The sequence below is a fragment of the Canis lupus genome, chromosome 7 (genome assembly GCF_003254725.2).
Source record: "Canis lupus dingo isolate Sandy chromosome 7, ASM325472v2, whole genome shotgun sequence".
NCBI classification, from domain to species: domain Eukaryota; kingdom Metazoa; phylum Chordata; class Mammalia; order Carnivora; family Canidae; genus Canis; species Canis lupus.
In genome coordinates this window covers 35623259-35641883 of record NC_064249.1, presented here as the reverse complement: position 1 = coordinate 35641883, position 18625 = coordinate 35623259, and the positions used below count along the sequence as shown (strand labels likewise).

The following is an 18625-nucleotide window of genomic DNA, read 5'->3' as shown; positions in this document are numbered from 1 at the left end:
GAATTAAATACTTAGGAATAAATTTAACCAAGGAAGTGAAAGATTTGTGTGCCAAAAACTACAAAACATTTGTTGAAAGAAATTAAAGACATAAGTAAGGGGAAAGATGTCCCATGATCGTGGACTGGAAGACAATATTGTTAAGCTACCGGACACCTGGGTGGCTCAGCGGATAAGCATCTGCCTTCAGGATCCTGGGATCAAGTCCCACATCGGGTTCCCTGCATAGAGCCCGCTTCTCCCTCTGCCTATGTCTCTGCCTCTCTCTCTCTCTCTCTGTGTCTCTCATGAATAAATAAATAAAATCTTTAAAAATATATATTGTTAAGGTACCTATTATAAGCTTGGATTGTGGCCCCCAAAATTCATATGTTGAACTCCTAACCCCTAACCTCACAATGTGATCTTATTTGGAATAGGGTCATTGCAATTGTAATTACTAACATGACAAAGTCACACTGGAGCAGAGTGGGCCACTAGTCCAACATAACCAGTGTCCCTATAAAACGGGGACATGTGAAAAGAGACAGAGATATATAACAGAGCCTAAACACCATGTGGAGATGAATACAAATATCAGAGTGATGCAGCAGAAGCCAAGGAACACCAAACCTGGCCACCATAAGATGCTTCTCAAAAGAAGCTTGGAAAAGACTCATCTTCATAACCTTCAGAAGGGAACCAATCCTGTCAACATCTTGATGTCAGACTTCCACCTCCAGAATTTAGACAATAAATTTCTGCCCTTTAAGCCATGTAGTTTATGGCATTTTGTTACAACAGCTCTAGCAAACTAATATACTATTAAAGCGATGTACACATTTAATCTGATTCTTAAGATTCCAGTGGTGGTTTTTTGCAGAAACAAAACCCATCCTAAAATTCATATGGAATTTCAAAGGACCCAGAATAGTCAAAACAATCTTGAAAAAGAAGAACAAAGTTAAGGGACTCATACTTCCTGATTTCAAAACTTACTATAAAGTTATAGTAATCAAAACACTGTGGTACTGGCATAAACACAGACGTATAGACCAATGTAATAAAATAGAAAGCACAGAAATAAACCCTCACATATGGTCACCTGATTTTTGACAAGGTTGCCAAGAACAATGAATGCAGATAGGACAGTTTTTTCAATAAATAGTACTGGGAAACCTGGCTATCCATATACAAGAGTGAAGTTGGATCCTTATCTTGCACTGTACACAAAAATTAATTCAAAAGGAATCAAAGACTAAATACAAGTGCCCAAACTATAAAAACTTTAGAAGAAAACAGGAAAAAATCTTCATTGTATTGGATTTCACAATGGTTATGACCCCGAAGTCATAGGCAACAACCAAAAAAATTCATAAGCTAGATATCATTGAAGTTAAAACTTTTGTGAATCAAAGATGCTATCAAGAGAGTGAAAGGACAACCCATAAAAAAATGTTTGGAAGCATATATATGATAAGAGATGAACATTCAGACTGTATAAAGTACTCTTATAACTAAACAGCTAAAACAAACAATCCAATTTAAAAATATGCAAAAACAGTGAAAAGACATTTCTCAAAAGAAGTTATATAAATGGCTCATAAGTACATGAAAAGATGCTCAATATCATTAGTCATTAGATAAATGCAAATCAAAACCACAATGAGATACCACCTCACACCCATGAGAATGACCATTATCAGAAAAATGAAAAATAACAAGTATTGGTGAGAATGTGGAAAAATTGGAACCCTTTCTACCTTTCTATTGGTAGAAATAAAACGGTACAGCCACTATGGAAAACAGTATGGAAGTTCCTCAAAAAACTGAAAATCAGGGATCCCTGGGTGGCGCAGCGGTTTGGTGCCTGCCTTTGGCCCAGGGCGCGATCCTGGAGACCCGGGATCGAATCCCACATCAGGCTCCCGGTGCATGGAGCCTGCTTCTCCCTCTGCCTGTGTCTCTGCCTCTCTCTCTCTGTGACTATCATAAATAAATAAAAATTAAAAATATTTTTTAAAAAAACTGAAAATCAAATTACCATATGATCCAGCAATTCTATTTCTGGTTATATATCCAAAAGAATTGAAAGCAGTGACTCAGTGAGATATCAGTGAGCAGATATTTGTATAACAATATTCATAGCAGCATTATTCACAATAGCTCAAAGGTAGAAACAGCCCGAATGTCCATTGACAGATGGATACATAAACAAAACGCACACATGCACACAGTGGAAAGGAAGGAAATTCTGACATGCTACAACACGGATGAATCTTAAAGACATTAAGCCAGATCTAAAAGGATAAATAATGAATGATCTCACTACCATGAAGTACTCGGAATGGCCAAACTCATAGAGACAGAAGGTAGAGTGGTTGATGCCAGGAGCTGGGAAGAACGGGAAGTTATTTTTTAATGGGGAGTTTCTGTCTGGAATGATGAAAAGTTCTGGGAATAGGTAGTGATGGTTGCATAGCGTGTACTTAATGCCACTGAACTATGCACTCATGGTTAAAATGACTTTTAAAAAAGTTATAGGAAAGAAAGTTAAATAATTAACAACTCTAATGAAATTGTTCTAAAATTGACAGTGGTGGAGCATCATGGTGGCTCAGTCACTTAAGCATCCAACTCTTGGTTTCAGCTCAGGTCATGATCTCAGGACCAAGATCAAGCCCAGAGTCAGCTCCACATTGGATGTGAGGCTGCTTAAGACACTCTCTCTCCCTCTCCTTTTGCCCTTCCCCCTGCCTATGTGTGTGCACGTATGCATGCACTTTCTCTCAAAATCATAATAGTAATAAAATAAGACAGTGTTGATAGCTTCCCACACTTATGAATAGACTAAAAACCACTGAATGCACACTTTAATAAAATGGAACTGTATGCATGTGAATTGTATATCAATAAAGTTGTTATAAAAAAAGAGAAGAGGGATATTATAATTCTTAAAGAAAATAATTCAGGAAAGAAATATTTCCCTTATTCTAATGAGTAGTGTGTATGTCCTAAAAAAAACAAGTTATGGAAAAATGGAAAATAAAAATATGCCAATTGCTTCAGAAGAATCTTAATAATACATTGATGTGTGAAGGCAATCCATTTTATTTCTTCCTTCCCAATCTGTTTACCTTTTATTTTTCTTTTCTTGTCTAGTTGTCTTAGTCTGTTTGGGCTGCAAAACAAAATACCACTAACAGGGTGGCTTATATACAACAGAAACGTATTTTTCACAGTTGCAGAACCAGGAAGTCTGCAATCGGGTGGCCAGCACTGCCTGGTGACGAATGCTCTCCTCCAGGTTACACACTTCTCATTGTGTCCTCATGTGGTAGAAGGAGCTAGAGAGCTCCAAAGAGTCTCTTATATAAGAGCACTAACCCCATTTATGAGGGCTCCACCCTCATGACCTAGTCTCGTCCCAAAGACCCTCCCTACTAATACCATCACCTTTGGGAGGTGGGATTTCAACATGTGAATCTTGGGGGGATCCAAACATTCAGACCGTAGCACTGGTACATACAGTGTACGTGTTAAAAAAGAGGGGACACACTTGCCTTGTTCCTGATCTTAGTGGGAAAGCCTTGAGTTTCTCACCATTAAGTATGATGTTAGTTGTACGTTTTTGTAGATATTCTTTATCAAGTGGAAGAAATTTCCCTCTATTCCTAGTTTACTGAGAGGTGTTTTGTTTATTTTGTTTTTTTAAGATTTACTTATTTTAGAGAAACAAAGCTCAAGAGCAAGCAGAGGGAGAGACTCTTCAAGCTGACTTCCCACTGAGCACAGAGTCCAACTCAGGGCTTGATCGCACGACCTGAGCCAAAACCAAGAGTGGAATGCTTAACTAAGCCAGGCACCCAAGAGTATTTTTTATCATGAATAGGTGTTGGTTTTCTTTTTTTTTTTTTTTAAGATTTTATTTATTTATTCATGAGAGACAAAGAGAGGAGGAGAAGCAGGCTCCATGCAAGGAGCCCGATAAGGCACTCCATCCCGGAACTCCAGGATCATTCCCTGACCCGAAGGCAGACACTCAACCACTGAGCCACTCAGGCGTCCTGGTGTTGGTTTTCAAACACTGTTTCTGCACCTACTGACATGATCATAAGATTTTTCTTTTTTAGTCTGTTGATGTAAAGAATTACATTAATTGATTTTCAAATACTGAACTGGCCTTGCATACTTGGGTCATGTTGTAGAATTCTCTTTGCACATTGCTGAATTTAATTTGCTACTATTTTGTTAAGGTTTTTGCATCTATGTTCATCACAGTTCTATAGTTTTTCTTCTCTTGTCATGACCTGGTTTTGGTATTAGGGTACTGCTGGCATCATATAAAGAGGAAGTATTCCCTCTGCTTTCAGTCTCCGAAAAAGATTGTAGAGAATTGATACAAATTCTTCCTTAAATGTTTGGTAGAACAAATCAGTGAATACAATCAAGGCCTGGTACTTTGTGTTTTGGAAACTTGTTATTTAGATATAAATCCCATCCAGATTGTCTATTTTTTCTTGGGTGAATTTTGACGGCTTGTGTCTTCCAAGGAACTGATCCATTTCAACTAAGTTATTAAATCTGTGGGCACAGAACTGTTTATAACCTTTTTATCTTTTTAATTTTTATCTTTTTTACCTTTTTTTTTTTTTTTTTTTTTTTTTTTTAAATTTTTTATTTATTTATGATAGTCACAGAGAGAGAGAGAGAGAGAGGCAGAGACACAGGCAGAGGGAGAAGCAGGCTCCATGCACCGGGAGCCCGACGTGGGATTCGATCCCTGGTCTCCAGGATCACTCCCTGGGCCAAAGGCAGGCGCCAAACCGCTGCGCCACCCAGGGATCCCCTTTTTTACCTTTTTAATTTCCATGGATCTGTTGTGATTTCCCCCCTTTTTATCTGTGATTTTGTAATTTTATTTTTCACTCCTTCTTAATTAGCCTTGCTAAAGATTTACTGATTTTATTGATCTTTTCAAAGAACAAGCTTTTGGTTTTTTTTATTTTCTCTACTTATTTCCTTATTGATTTCTGCTTTAATTCCTATTATTTCTTTTCTTCTTATTGGGTTTAATATGTTCTTTTTTTAGTTTCCTAAGATAGAAACTTAGAAGATTAACTTTAGATCTTTCTTCTTTTCTAATATATGCTAATTCAATGCTATATATTTCTCTCTCAACACTACTTTCACTGCATCTCCTATAAGTGTGTATTCTGATAAACTGTATTTTTCACTTAGTTCAAAATACTTTAAGATTTCACTTTATTATTTCTTCTTTAACTCATGCATTATTTACAAGTTGTTTAATCTCCACATATTTGGGAAATCTGCCCATTATTCTATTATTATTAATTTCTAGGGGCAGCCCCGGTGGCTCAGTGGTTTAGCGCCGCCTTTGGCCCAGGGCGTGACCCTGGAGACCCGGGATCGAGTCCCACATCGGGCTCCCTGCGTGGAGCCTGCTTCTCCCTCCGCCTGTCTCTCTCTCTGAATAAATAAAAAAAAAAAAAAATCTAAAAAAAAAAAAAAAAAAAAAATTTCTAGCTTAATTCCATTGTGGTATGAGAGCAGACATTGTATGATTTCTATTCTTTTACATTTGTTAAGGTATGCTTTATGTCCCAGAATGTGGTATTTTTCTTTTTTTAAAAAAAGATATATTCATTCAGGGCAGCCCGGGTGGCTCAACGGTTTAGAGCTGCCTTCAGTCCAGGGCATGATCCTGGAGACCCGGGATCGAGTACTGCGTCAGGCACCCTGCATGGAGCCTGCTTCTCCCTCTGCCTGTGTCTCTGCCTGTGTGTGTGTGTGTGTGTGTGTGTGTGTGTCTCATGAATACATAAATTTAAAAGAATTTTTTTAAAAAGATATATTCAGGGGATCCCTGGGTGGCTCAGCGGTTTAGCGCCTACCTTTGGCCCAGGGCAAGATCCTGGAGTCCCGGGATCAAGTCCCACATCGGGCTCCCGGCATGGAGCCTGCTTCTCTCTCTTCCTGTGTCTCTGCCTCTCTCTCTCTCTCTCTCTTTCTATGTCTATCATAAATAAATAAATAAATAAATAAATAAATAAATAAATCTAAATCTTTAAAAAAAAAAAGATATATTCATTCATTCCAGAGAGAGAGAGAGAGAGAATGGCAAGACAGAGGGAGAGAGAGAATATCCCCAAGCAAACTCCCCACTGAGTGCAGAGCCTAACGTTGGGCTCCATCCCAGGACCCTGAGATCATGATGACCTCAGCCTAAGGCAGGCATTTCACTGACTGAGCCACCCAGGTGTCCCAATTTATCTATTTATCCCTGCAGCTATATTAGTTGCTGCCTAATGCATTTTGACACTCTGTTTTTAGGCATATACATGTTAAGGATTGTTATGTCTTCTTGGAGAATTGATCCCTTTATCATTAATGTAATATGCTTTATCCCTGAAAATTTGCTTTCAAGTTTCCTGTCTGAAATTAACATAGCCACTTCCAGTTTCTTTTTTTTTTAAGATTTTATTTATTTATTAATGAGAGATAGAGAGAGGCAGAGACACAGGCAGAGAGTGAGAAGTAGGCTCCATGCAGGGAGCCCAATGTGGGACTCGATCCCGGGGCTCCAGGATCACTCCCTGGGCCGAAGGCAGGCGCCAAACCGCTGAGCCACCCAGGCACCCCCAGTTTCTTTTGATTTGTGTTAGCATGATATATTTTTTACCTCTATTTACTTTTTTAAAAAGATTTTATTTATTTACTCATGAGAGACACACAGAGAGAGGCAGAGACACAGGCAGAGAGAGAAGCAGGCTCCCTTTAGGGAGCCCTATGCGGGACACAATCCCTGAACCCCAGGATCACGCCCTGAGCCGAAGGCAAACGCTCAACCACTGAGCCACCCAGGCATCCCCATCTATTTACTTTAATCTACATGTTTTTATATATTTAAAGTGGGTTTCTTGAAGATAACATATAGTTGGTTCTTGTTTTTTGATCCACTTTGACAATCTCTGTCTTTTAATTGGTACATCTAGACCACTGATGTTCAAAGTGAATATTGATATTGTGCTAATAGCTACCATATTTGCTGTTTTCTACTTAGGACAATTGTCCTTGATTTTTGTTCATATTTTTGTCTTTTACTCTTTTCCCACCTTTTGTGGTTTTAAGTGAGCATTTTATGATTCCATGTTCCATCCTTTCACAGTATATATGTCGTATTTCTTTTTCTTAAATTCTTTTTGGTAGTTGCCCTAGAGTATGCAATGTACAGCTAATTCAAGCCCACTTTCAAATAATACTACCACTTCACAGGTAATGTGAATGAATACCTTATAATAAAAAAAATCCTAATTTCTCCCTCCTGTCCCTTATACCATTGCTGTCATTTCTTTCACCTTTATATAAACAAACATAAGCACACATATATATACATATGGAAGACATATACATAAGCATAATCAAATACATTGTTGCTATGACAATTTTGAACAAATTTTATCTGTTAAATCAATTAAGAATATGAAAAATAAAATTTTTCTTTTACCTTCAGTTATTTTTTCTTCAATGCTTTTATATAGATCTGTTTCTGACCTATATCATTTACCTTCTCTTTAAAGAACTTGTTTTAACATTTTTTTTAAGATTTTATTTATTTATTCATGACAGACACAGAGAGAGAGAGAGAGAGAGAGAGAGAGAGAGGCAGAGACACAGGCAGAGGGAGAAGCAGGTTCCATGCAGGGAGGCTGACGTGGGACTTGAACCCAGGTCTCCAGGATCACACCCTGGGCTGAAGGCAGCGCTAAACTGCTGGGCCACCGGGGCTGCCCTGTTTTAACATTTCTTGATTGTAACATAGATCTACTAAAAACAAACTCTTTCAATTTTTGTCTGACAAAGTATTTCTCTTTCATTTATCTGAAGCATAATTTCTCAAGATAAAGAATTCTTGGTTGGTGGGGGTTTTCTCTCAACACTTTAAAATATTTCATTCAACTCTCTTCTTGCTTGCATGGTTTCTGAGAAGTTGTATGTAATTCTTATCTTTGTTTTTCTCTGGGTGGGGTGTTTTTACCTCTGGTTTCTTCCAGGATTTTTTCCTTATTTTTGATTTTCAGTAGTTTGAAAGTTATATGCCTAGGTGTGTTTTTTTTGACACCTATTCTGCTTGGTATTCCCTAACTTCCTTGGATCTGTGGTTTGGTGTCTGACATTATTTAGGGGAAGTTCTCAGTCATTATTGTTTCAAATATTTTTTCTGTCCTTTCTTTCTTCTCCTTCTGATATTCCCATTATGTATATATTACACCTTTTGTAGTTGCCCCACTGTCCTTAGATATTCTGGGTTTTTTTCAGTCATTCTTTTTCTTTTGTTTTTTAAGTTTTTATTGATACATCCCCAAGCTTAGAGATTCTTCCTTCCTTACGTCTACTAAAAAGCCCACTGAAGCCATTCTTCATTTCTGCTACAGTGTTTTTGATATCTTCTAGTACTTGTTTTTGATTCTTAGGATTTCCATCTCTCTGCTTATATGCCTATCTGTTCTTGCATGCCGTCTAGTTCATCCATTAGACCCCTTAGTATATTATTTTAGACCCCTTAGTATATTAATCAGTTTTTCAAAAAATTCCCTGTACAGCAATTCCAGTATCCCTGCCACCTTGTTCTGATGTTTGCCCTGTCTCTTCCAGTGGTGGTTTTTTGCCTTTCAGGATGCCTTATAATTTTTTCTTTATAACTGGATATGATGTACCAGATAAAAGGAACTGCAATAAGTAGGCCTTTAGGAATGTAGTGGTAAGGTGTGTGCATGGGGAGAGTGTTCTGAGTAGGTCTTTTAGTGAGCCAAAGCCTTTGGACTGTGAGCTTTATAAGAGTTTCTCCGCTGTTTCCTTTCCCATTGTGGGACAGTGGGACAAGATGGCTAGAGTGAGCCAAAATTAGGTATTTCCCTTAGATCAGTTTAAACTCTGATAACACCCCAAAAGGCTAGGTTCTAATTAACTAGTTTCTTGTTAAGAATGGAGTGGTCTGGGGATCCCTGGGTGGCGCAGCGGTTTGGCGCCTGCCTTTGGCCCAGGGCACGATCCTGGAGACTCAGGATCGAATCCCACGTTGGGCTCCCTGCGTGGAGCCTGCTTCTCCCTCTGCCTGTGTCTCTGCCTCTCTCTCCCTCTCCCTGTGTGACTATCATAAATAAATTTAAAAAAAATTAAAAAAAAAAAAAAAAAAAAAGAATGGAGTGGTCTGGACTATTTCAGAATGATTCCTTTTCCCCACCTCTTACCGCAAGCTTATGCTCCTGGAGGTAAAACTCATAAAAGTGTGGGGTTCCCCTAGAGTTTTTAACTCTCACAGTTGTCTACATTGTACCTCCAACACTTCATCAACTATAGTTCAGGTTTTCCTCCCCCAACACTCGTTCCCACAGCAGATTATGCTTATGCATCTCTGCCCTGGAGTCCTAAGCCATGACTCTCTGTATTCACCTGTCTTTCCAGGCTTGGGGGCAGCAGTTTGCCCTGTGTCTTCTCTCTCACAAAACCAAGAGAGTTGTTAATTTTTCAATGTGTTCAGCTTTTTACCTATTGTTAGGGTAGAGTGGCCAAGCAATCCATTTTATTATGGCAAAATATATATATTGGCATTAAACCGAACACATCCCTGTAAAATAAACATTTTATTTGGCAGCATCTTAGCAGCTCAGTGGTAGATTTCCAGAAATTTACTTCCCTGGCAAGTGATCCTTCACATGAAAACGTTTGCTTAAAATTTTGTAGTTATATTTTTAAAAATTGTAGTGATATGTTTGTTTTAAAGCATTAATAATAGCCCAAAGCTTCTCAGCCCTGTCTATGATCATTCCCTTTCCCAATCTTAACTTTCCCAAATCAGATTGCTTCACTACTGACCAGAAAACCTGTATGGATTGTAGTAATTGAGTGCCAGAAATATTCTTAAAAGCCTTAGTGTAGGAGAGATAGAGAAGAGTTTTCCAAAGTACTATCTGATAAATATGGTGCCGTTATTTCACACCCTTACATCATCTGTTAATATACCTGCAGCCAAAAGATATTGGCTCTGAATAAAAACTGCTGTATGACAGCTTAACAAGAGGTTCTTAGCTACCCTGCAATGAACCAGTAAATTGAGAAATAATCTCTTCAGAATTCTTTACATGCATTCTACACTACCTTTCCAACACTGAAAGAGAAAGTTACATACCATATTGTAGACCACGTCTCCATCATGCTACTTATCATGTAGAATACATTTTTGTGCCATATGCTGCAAATCATAAGTTTAGGCTATAATCATATATATGGTGCCATGTCTAAGTGCATAGATTAAAGAGGAATTAACCTGAATCATTTACGAACTCTTCCAAAAATGAAGAGGAGGAAACAGTTTCAAATAATTTATTATGAGGTCAATATTGCCCTGATCCAAGAAAACAAAGACATCAGAAAAAAAGTACAGACCAGGGCGCCCGGGTGGCTCAGTCTGTGCAGCGTCTACCTTCAGCTCAGGTCATGATCCCAGGATGCTGGGATTGAGTCCTGCATTGGGATCCCTGCTTATTGGGGAGTCTGCTTTTCCCTCTTCCTCTGCCCCTCCCCCTGCTCATGCTCGCTCTCTCTCAAATAAAAGCTTTAAAAAAAAAAAAAAAGGTAAAAATACTCTTAAAAAAGAAAGAAAACTACAGAACAAAATCTCTTAGAAGTATAAACACAAAAATCTCTCAACACAATACTGTCGTACCAAATCCAGCTGCATATAAAAGGGATTGTACACTATGATCAAATGGGATTAACCCCAGGAACAGAAGATTGGTTCAATATCTGAGAAAGTTCCAGGTAGTTAATCCAACCACCAAGCCAAAAGCAAACTAAAGCATTGCTTTTCCCTTTTTGTCTTTTCTGGCTAGTGTTATTATTTTTGTTTTTAAGTATCCATGACTTCTTTAACTACATTTTTCGTCATAAAAAGAAAAAAGCCTGAGGCACCTGAGTGGCTCAGCTGGTCATGCGTTTGGCTCATGTCATGATACCAGAGTCCTGGGATCAAGCTCCATACCCAGCTCCCTGCTAGGCAGGGAGTCTGCTTCTCTGTCTGTCCCTCCCCCTGCTCATGCTCTCTCTCTCTCTCTCTCTCTCTCTATCATTCTCTGTCTCTCCAATAAATAAATAAAACCTAGAAATAAAAACATGTTTAAAGAAAAAAGCCTGATTGTGCACATTCTTGCCAAAATATAAGACCTGGTCTCCTTGTATTTGGCTAAAATACCATGATAACATGTCAGAAAGCTATATTAACATATTAATATATTTTCATGTTAACCTAATGAAAGCTTTAGAAAGTTCCATTGTTGTCAGTAAAAATATAAACTATTCAAATAAAGCAAAACAGTATGTCTTTCTAATAATGGATGAGAATGTTTGCAAAATGTATTTGGCAACTTACACTGCTCTAAGTGACATTTCATACTAATAATTAAAAATGCATCTTATTTTTAAATATTTAATGAAAAAGTAGCTTTGATCTAGAAAAAATCTTGAGTATTATTAAAATATAACGAAGTACTTGAGGAAATTATTCTATTTTAAGAAATATATTTTTATCTATAAGTTTATTAGAATGAAATGAGATGGGATCCCTGGGTGGCGCAGCAGTTTAGCGCCTGCCTTTGGCCCAGGGCGCGATCCTGGAGACCCAGGATCGAGTCCCACGTCGGGCTCCCGGTGCATGAAGCCTGCTTCTCCCTCTGCCTGTGTCTCTGCCTCTCTCTCTCTCTCTCTCTGTGACTATCATAAATTAAAAAAAAAAAAGAATGAAATGAGATGTGATTAAATGTGTTATCACTAATTTTTACAAGTATTTTGGTAATCAAAGTGTTTTTCTCTGTGTATATATAAATTGGTACTAACTGTAGTCCACTATATCTTCATTATTTATTAATACACAACAAATTAAGATTTTATACACATTTTGAGAAACTTCCATGAAGTGTTTGGCTGATAACATAGGTCAGTAGAGGAAAAAGATCAATTAAAAACCACAGAATCTAAGTGGAACAAGAATTTAGAGTCATTTAGCCCTTAAAAACCAATGAAAGGATCCTTTCTGAAACATGCTTATACGGTCATGGATTGGGGTTTGGTTTATTGTTCTCTACTCTAAAGACTAATCACTCGTTTCTGTTTTTAAAAAGCACTGTATTGACTATAACCACCATTAATGAAAGATGTGCTTACTGAAGCCTTAACAAATTTTTAAAAATCCATACTCAGTCCCTCTTCACAAGGCAAAGTCTTATTTATAGTTAACTCTTGTTAAGTTATAACATGTTAGTAGAAATAAAGCTGTAATTAATAAATGTGCTCTGGAAATAATTTCTTGCCACAGAACATGTTTAAACCACAACCTTCATACATGTGAGAAAATGACTGGCTGGTAACCCAAGTAATTCTGTCAATTTAATTCATGGTTACATCTAATTCAATACCAGAAGTGTTATCTCAAAATTAAATAGAGCTGAAATGAATATGTAAGTTTTCAGTAAGGTATATGCAATTTTGCCAAGCTTGAGGGGAAATATTAGCAATAACATATTAAATTTCACAGAGTCATGTTCAGCAGGTGTTCTAGAAAATGTTACTTTTTATAGAATGCCCATTTAGCAAAAAATGGAATGACCATATGTGGAAATAAGCACTTTTACAAGATGGTCAGATGGTGAAATTATACCAGAAATATCAGTTAACAAGCACGTAAGTTTATAAAAGAACTGCTGCGATATATGTCTCATTTCAGACTATTTTATAAATGTTTAAGTCTACTGTAGACTGACTGAAGGTTTATCTATTTTGATAAAATAAGAATCTTAAAGGTATTTTTTGAGAGTGTTAATAAATAGGAACACTTACTGATTATTGTGTACCCCCCCTTCCCTCTGCATTCATGGTGGGGGATGCTTACAAGGTACTAATTAAGTGTGCTTTTATTTATTTTTTAAAGGTTTTATTTATTTATTCATGAGAGAAACAGAGAGAGAGGCAGAGACATAGGCAGAGGGAGAAGCAGGCTCCCGGCTGGGAGTTTGATTCAGGACTCAATCCCAGGACCTTGGCATCATGACCTGAGAGCCAAAGGCAGACACTCAACCACTGAGCCACCCAGGCATCCGAATAAAGTGTGCTTTTAAAAATTATATCCTTTAGGGGTGCCTGGGTGGATCAGTCAGTGAAGCAGCTGGCTCCTGATTTTGGCTCAGGTCGTGTCTCAGGGTCCTGGAATTGAGCCCTGCATGGGGCTCCACACTTAGCAGGGAGTCTGTCTTAGGATTCTCTATCCCTCTTCCTCTGCCCCTCTCCCTACTCTTGTGCTTGCTTGCTCATCACTCTCTCTCTCTCAAAAATAAATAAATCTTTTAAAAAGTTATATCCTTTACATTTACTTGACCAATTTTTTCTCTTCTTTAATAGTTCAAAATGATAAAAAGCAAAATTGTACCACAATGCAGTTTCAAAAAAGAAACTAAAAAACATGATGAAAAGTTCAAGCTTGAGCTCCTAAACAACCTTATATTGAGACATAGGTATAAGACAGAATGCAAAGTAGGGACGGGGTCTTTTTTTGTGTGAGACACATGAAAGGAATTTGAATTTTATCCTAAGGGCAACAGATATCAACTGAAGATTTACAAAGCAGGTAGTATTTAGCTAGATTTTTAATCAAGGAAGACCACTCTTGCTGCTATGACGGTAACTCAGCTGGAGGCAGAGATCATTAGGAGATTCCTACAGTGATCCGAAAGAGGGGATGAATGCATCCCCACTGCACCCTCTGCTTCCCAAAGCATCCTAATTGCTTGAGCGGTCCCTTCCCCCACCACCATTAGACTGTAAATTCGATTAAGTCAGAGGCCTCATCTGTTCTCAACACTCTTGTGTCCCTAGGATACATAGCATCCTAAGCATCAAAGCAGACACATAGTGAGTACTTATTGCTCAATAAAATTTGTTATATGAATGATCAAATGATAAGAAAATAAATGAATAAAGCACATGGATGCTCAACAGTGTGAATACCCACGAAGCACTGCCCACGACAGCCCAGGGCAAGTTTCCAGCCTCGTTCTCTCGAGCCAGGCAAGAAGAGACACACACCACTGTATTTAGCCATCTGTGGGAACCTGGATACAGATATTACATAAGTCTTGAGTGGAAAAAGGGAAGAGGATCATAAGAAAGAAAAAGTAGCTCAGATCATTTCACATGGTGGTACCAGAGTAAGTTAGTCATTAATGGAAGGCCTGGTGTGAGAAGTTACGGTAAGAGAGGTCATGTTTGCTTCATTCATGAGTTCATTCATTCCTTTACTCAATTAATGAATATTTGCTGAGCAGCCACAAGCCACTATGCTCTATGAAACATATAGAAATAATGTGACTATACTTACCTGGCAGGGGAGATACCATGATCAAGAAATAATGTGACCCATATACTGGACTCTCTGCTCAGATCCCAGCTTTGCCAGGTGCTGTGTGATCTTGTGCACGTTACTCAATCTTGCTGTGCCTGAGTCTCCAATCTGTCAAATGATGCTAATGATAGTTACCTTACTCTAAGGCCCCTGTGACATTAAATATTATACATAAAGTGCTTGGCACATAGTGCCTGGCAATAACTTAAAGACATAAGCTATTTTTCTTATGTTAAATTCGGAAATTGTAACTTGGAGATCGCCTTTACTTTGTATCCTAAAATGTGAAAGATGGGCGTATCAGCTTCATTTCCAGGATGGGTGTGGGGAACGGGCCTGAACAAACCAATTTAATACTTGTATTGCATGCCAGACACAAGATTAAAGTGTGACATCTGGGATGATTACATTTAAAAGCTAAAGTTCTGAAGTCAGACAAAACTGATTGAATCTCCACAACCCCCCACCAAAAAAAAAAAAAAAAAAAAAAAAACTGACTGAATCCTTAAACTTTAAAAAAAATTTTTTTAAGTAGGCTCTACAGCAGCATGGAGCCCAATGCAGGGCTTGAACTCACAACCCTGAGAGCAAAATCTGAAGTGAGATCAAGAGTAGGACACTTAACCAACTGGGCCACCCAGGTGCCTGGAATACTCAAACTCTCATTAGTTTTAGCAAATTACCAATCTCCCTAAATCTTAGCTGCCTCATCTATAATGTCGGGATAACAATAACAATAATACTAGTAGCTACCTTGCAAGGTTGTTGTGAGGATTAAAAGAATGTATGCAGTGACCCTGGCACATAGAAATGCTCATTAGATGGAAGCTGCTGTTGTTATTTCTCACAAATATCATCTGGATTAGCTGTTAATATCCTTACCTCACAGATGAGGCTACTGAGGCCTAGAAAGTCAGATAAGTGACTTGACAAATACCTAGTAAGTGGAAAATTGAAGATTCAAACACAAGTGTGTATGGCTTCAAAGATTCTATTCTTTTAACTACATTACACTGCTTCTCACTGCTTTGAAAAAATTGCTTGGATTATAAATATCATATAACAGAGTTTACATTTAAGATTGATATATATGGGGCAGCCCCGGTGGCGCAGAGGTTTAGCGCCGCCTGCAGCTGGGGGTGTGATCCCGGAGACCCAGGATCGAGTCCCATGTCGGGCTCCCTGCATGGAGCCTGCTTCTCCCTCTGCCTGTGTCTCTCTCTGCCTCTCTGTCTCTCTCTCTCTGAATAAATAAATAAATAAATCTTTTTTAAAAAAAGATATAATTCTTCATAAAAAACTTTGAATCTTTGATATGTTTATAAGTTTCCTAATACTCATATACAGTTGTTTAAAAAAAAAGGACAAAGAATTGCTTAATTTTACATTAACTATATGGCACATAATAAAATAGGACTTGCGCATCCTTAATTTTTGTTTCCAACTAAAGATAATTGCCCCAACTGTGGCCAGTTTTATGGCCTATTTTCAATATGTTCTTCTCATAAGGTCTTAAGAATTATAGGTCACGCAATGATACTGAAGAGTTCTATGCAGACATGAGGTTTGCAAACAAGTCAGATTATATTTCTGCTTCCCCAGCTTCAGGAAACATTTCCTAAAAATAACAAAAAAACAAACAAACCAAAAACAGTAAAAACTTGATGCAAAACTTTAACAAACAAAAGAGGTTGATTTTCATTCTTTATTGAGACAAGTTAGTGGGGAATAACGCAATAAAAAGAAAAAGAGTGAAGAGAAAAAATAAAATGTAGGACATACAGCTTGAATTAAAAACATAGAAAATGGGGGGAAGGAGTACATAAAATATGCAAAAGAGACAGCACTTTTTTATTCTAGTAAAATGCAACCATTTTGGAGGTTCTCATACAATTATGATCCAAATCCGAAAGTCAAATTGAATCCCTGTGTCATTTTAAACTAATACATTAAGAGAAACTAAACCCCTCGTGACATATTTGCCATTCCTCTAGCAGAAGAATGTTTCAAGATATAAACAACCACAAAGATTAAAAAAAAACACAAAGATACAAATTATTATAAAAGCATTTTGCGAACTTAATGCATAATGCACTGAGTCTTAACACTTCATGTTACAACACACATCTATTTGTCTAGCTTTACATCCTTTCTCATCCAAGTGACAGTCCTATATTTCTACTATAAATCTCACCTCCTCAAGCTCAGCCTATTCAAAATGAAAGCAATTCCATCAGACCCTTCATCCATCTTCAGATAGAGGTTCCTCTGGCTTATGACTGCATGTGGGCCATCTGCTCATGCCACTTGTTCTGGAACAGGCTGGCACGAGAACACTTTGTTGACTGATGACTCTGCCACTGGCCCATTCTCTCTATTCCTTTAGATCCCTTTCTTAGATCCCAGGTATTATCATTTCAACCCAAAATCTAGGAAAAGACCATGCTGGCATATAACATTCAGTAAGTATTTATTGAATGGAAGATGACCTTGGAGAAAGCATAGGATAATGGGGTAAAAGCTGGGTTGTTAAGGGTGAGGCAGTAATGAAGAACATGCAAAGTAGTATTTCTTGACCTGACAGAAACCTGGCATTAAGTACAGTGTTTCTTTTAAGAACTTAACAAGAAAAAAGAGGAAACTCACATAATTGGAAGACTGGCAAGACTAAGAGAAAAAAAATGTAGAGAATTGAGAATGTGGGCAAAAAGGAAGGAATCAGTTAAGGCAGAAATCTAAAGATAAATGTTCTTATTGCTTGCGATCTTGTGCCTTCAACTTCATCCTTCTCATTGTTGCCAAAGTGGTGTGCAAAAATGTGTATCTGATTACATCACTTCCCAGCTAAAATCCTTCAGAAATTCCCCCATTACCTGCAGGATAAAGTCAAAGACCCTGAGGAATACTAGATCTCCGTGGTCTAATCCATGACCTTGTTCTTGACCCCAGATGCGGTGATTCTCAAGGATGAGAGAACCAGGACCAGGCTAGTTAATATCCAAGAGCTTGGTAACAATATCTATAAGTTCTGCCCCCCTGGAAATTCAGATTTAGTATCCTGGGCAGAGCCAGGAATCTGTATTTTTACAAAGCGCTTTGGAGATACAATGAGCAGCCAAGTTTGAGAACCACTACATTCATATAACAGGGTAATTTTAAGGAACACTAGGCTTTGCAGCCAGAAAGAACCCAAAATAAATCCCTGCTCTAATCTAACCTTTACAGGCTGAGTGGCTTTGTGCAAGTCATTTAGTTTCCCTAAGAACTGAAGTGATTTTTCCTCTCTAAAATGGGAATAATACCTTACAGAATTGTATTAAATGAGATAATGTATATAAAATACTTAGAATATGTATGTAAACACTCCATAAATGTTAACTGCTAATAACTAACACCTAACTGCTCAAGCCACCCACCTCCTCCTCACTCCCCACTGTTGTTCCTGCTCCACTCTCTGCCTGGTACTCTCATTTTTCCCCTGCTGACCTTAAGCCTTGAGGATGCTGCTCCTGTAGCTTCCTCCACACCAAACTTCTGTACTCCTCCTCCCACTTCCAATCTTCCTTCTTTCATTCTCTCGGTGGGGCCAACTACCCATCCTCTGTGATTCCTTGCACCCTGTGCTCCCCACTCATCGTTTATGCAATAATGTTTATTGAGGACCAACTATGTACCAGACACTGAAGACACAGCAGAGAACAAAGATATGTTGACAACCTAATGGATAACCAGAGAGTAAACAAATGACACAAATAATTTTGATTATGATTAAATAATTACACTACAACCTACTCTGTGTCTGTTTTCCCCTACTAAATATTAAATCCCTCAAAACTACATCAAATTCATCTTTATATCTCTAGGATTCAACAATGTCTAATATAAGAGGGATATTAATTACTAATCTTAACAAAGAGAAGGGGGACATCTGGCTGGCTCAGTCAGTGGAGCATGTGACTCCAGATCTTGGGTTCATGGGTTTGAGCCCCATGTTAGGTGTAGAGATTACTTGAAATTTTTTTAAAAGAGAGAGAGAGAAGGAAGGCTTAATTTAAAAAAAAAGAAAAGTCCTAGAGAAGACAAGAGTGGATGACATCATGAATACAAATGAGAAAATAAGCCTTGAACAAGAGCAGGAACTGCTCTTTTACTAAAATAACTAAAGGACAGCAGAAA

The 18625-nt window shown here is 37.9% G+C and overlaps 1 protein-coding gene across 10 annotated transcripts in view; it reads right to left on the bottom strand.

Moving 5' to 3' along the window:
• EFCAB2 (EF-hand calcium binding domain 2) overlaps positions 1–18625 on the bottom strand; it is a 122747-nt gene that overhangs the window by 76172 nt on the left and 27950 nt on the right. For 4 of the 10 annotated variants that reach the window (XM_025430604.3, XM_049112425.1, XM_049112427.1 and 1 more), the window contains one exon: positions 14426–14557. The exons of the other annotated variants lie outside the window; for them this stretch is intronic. In XM_025430604.3, the coding sequence (XP_025286389.1) occupies positions 14426–14444 (19 nt within the window). In that variant the 5' untranslated portion in view covers positions 14445–14557. Of the gene's footprint in view, positions 1–14425; positions 14558–18625 lie in introns of those variants that run through there. 10 annotated transcript variants of the gene reach the window in all.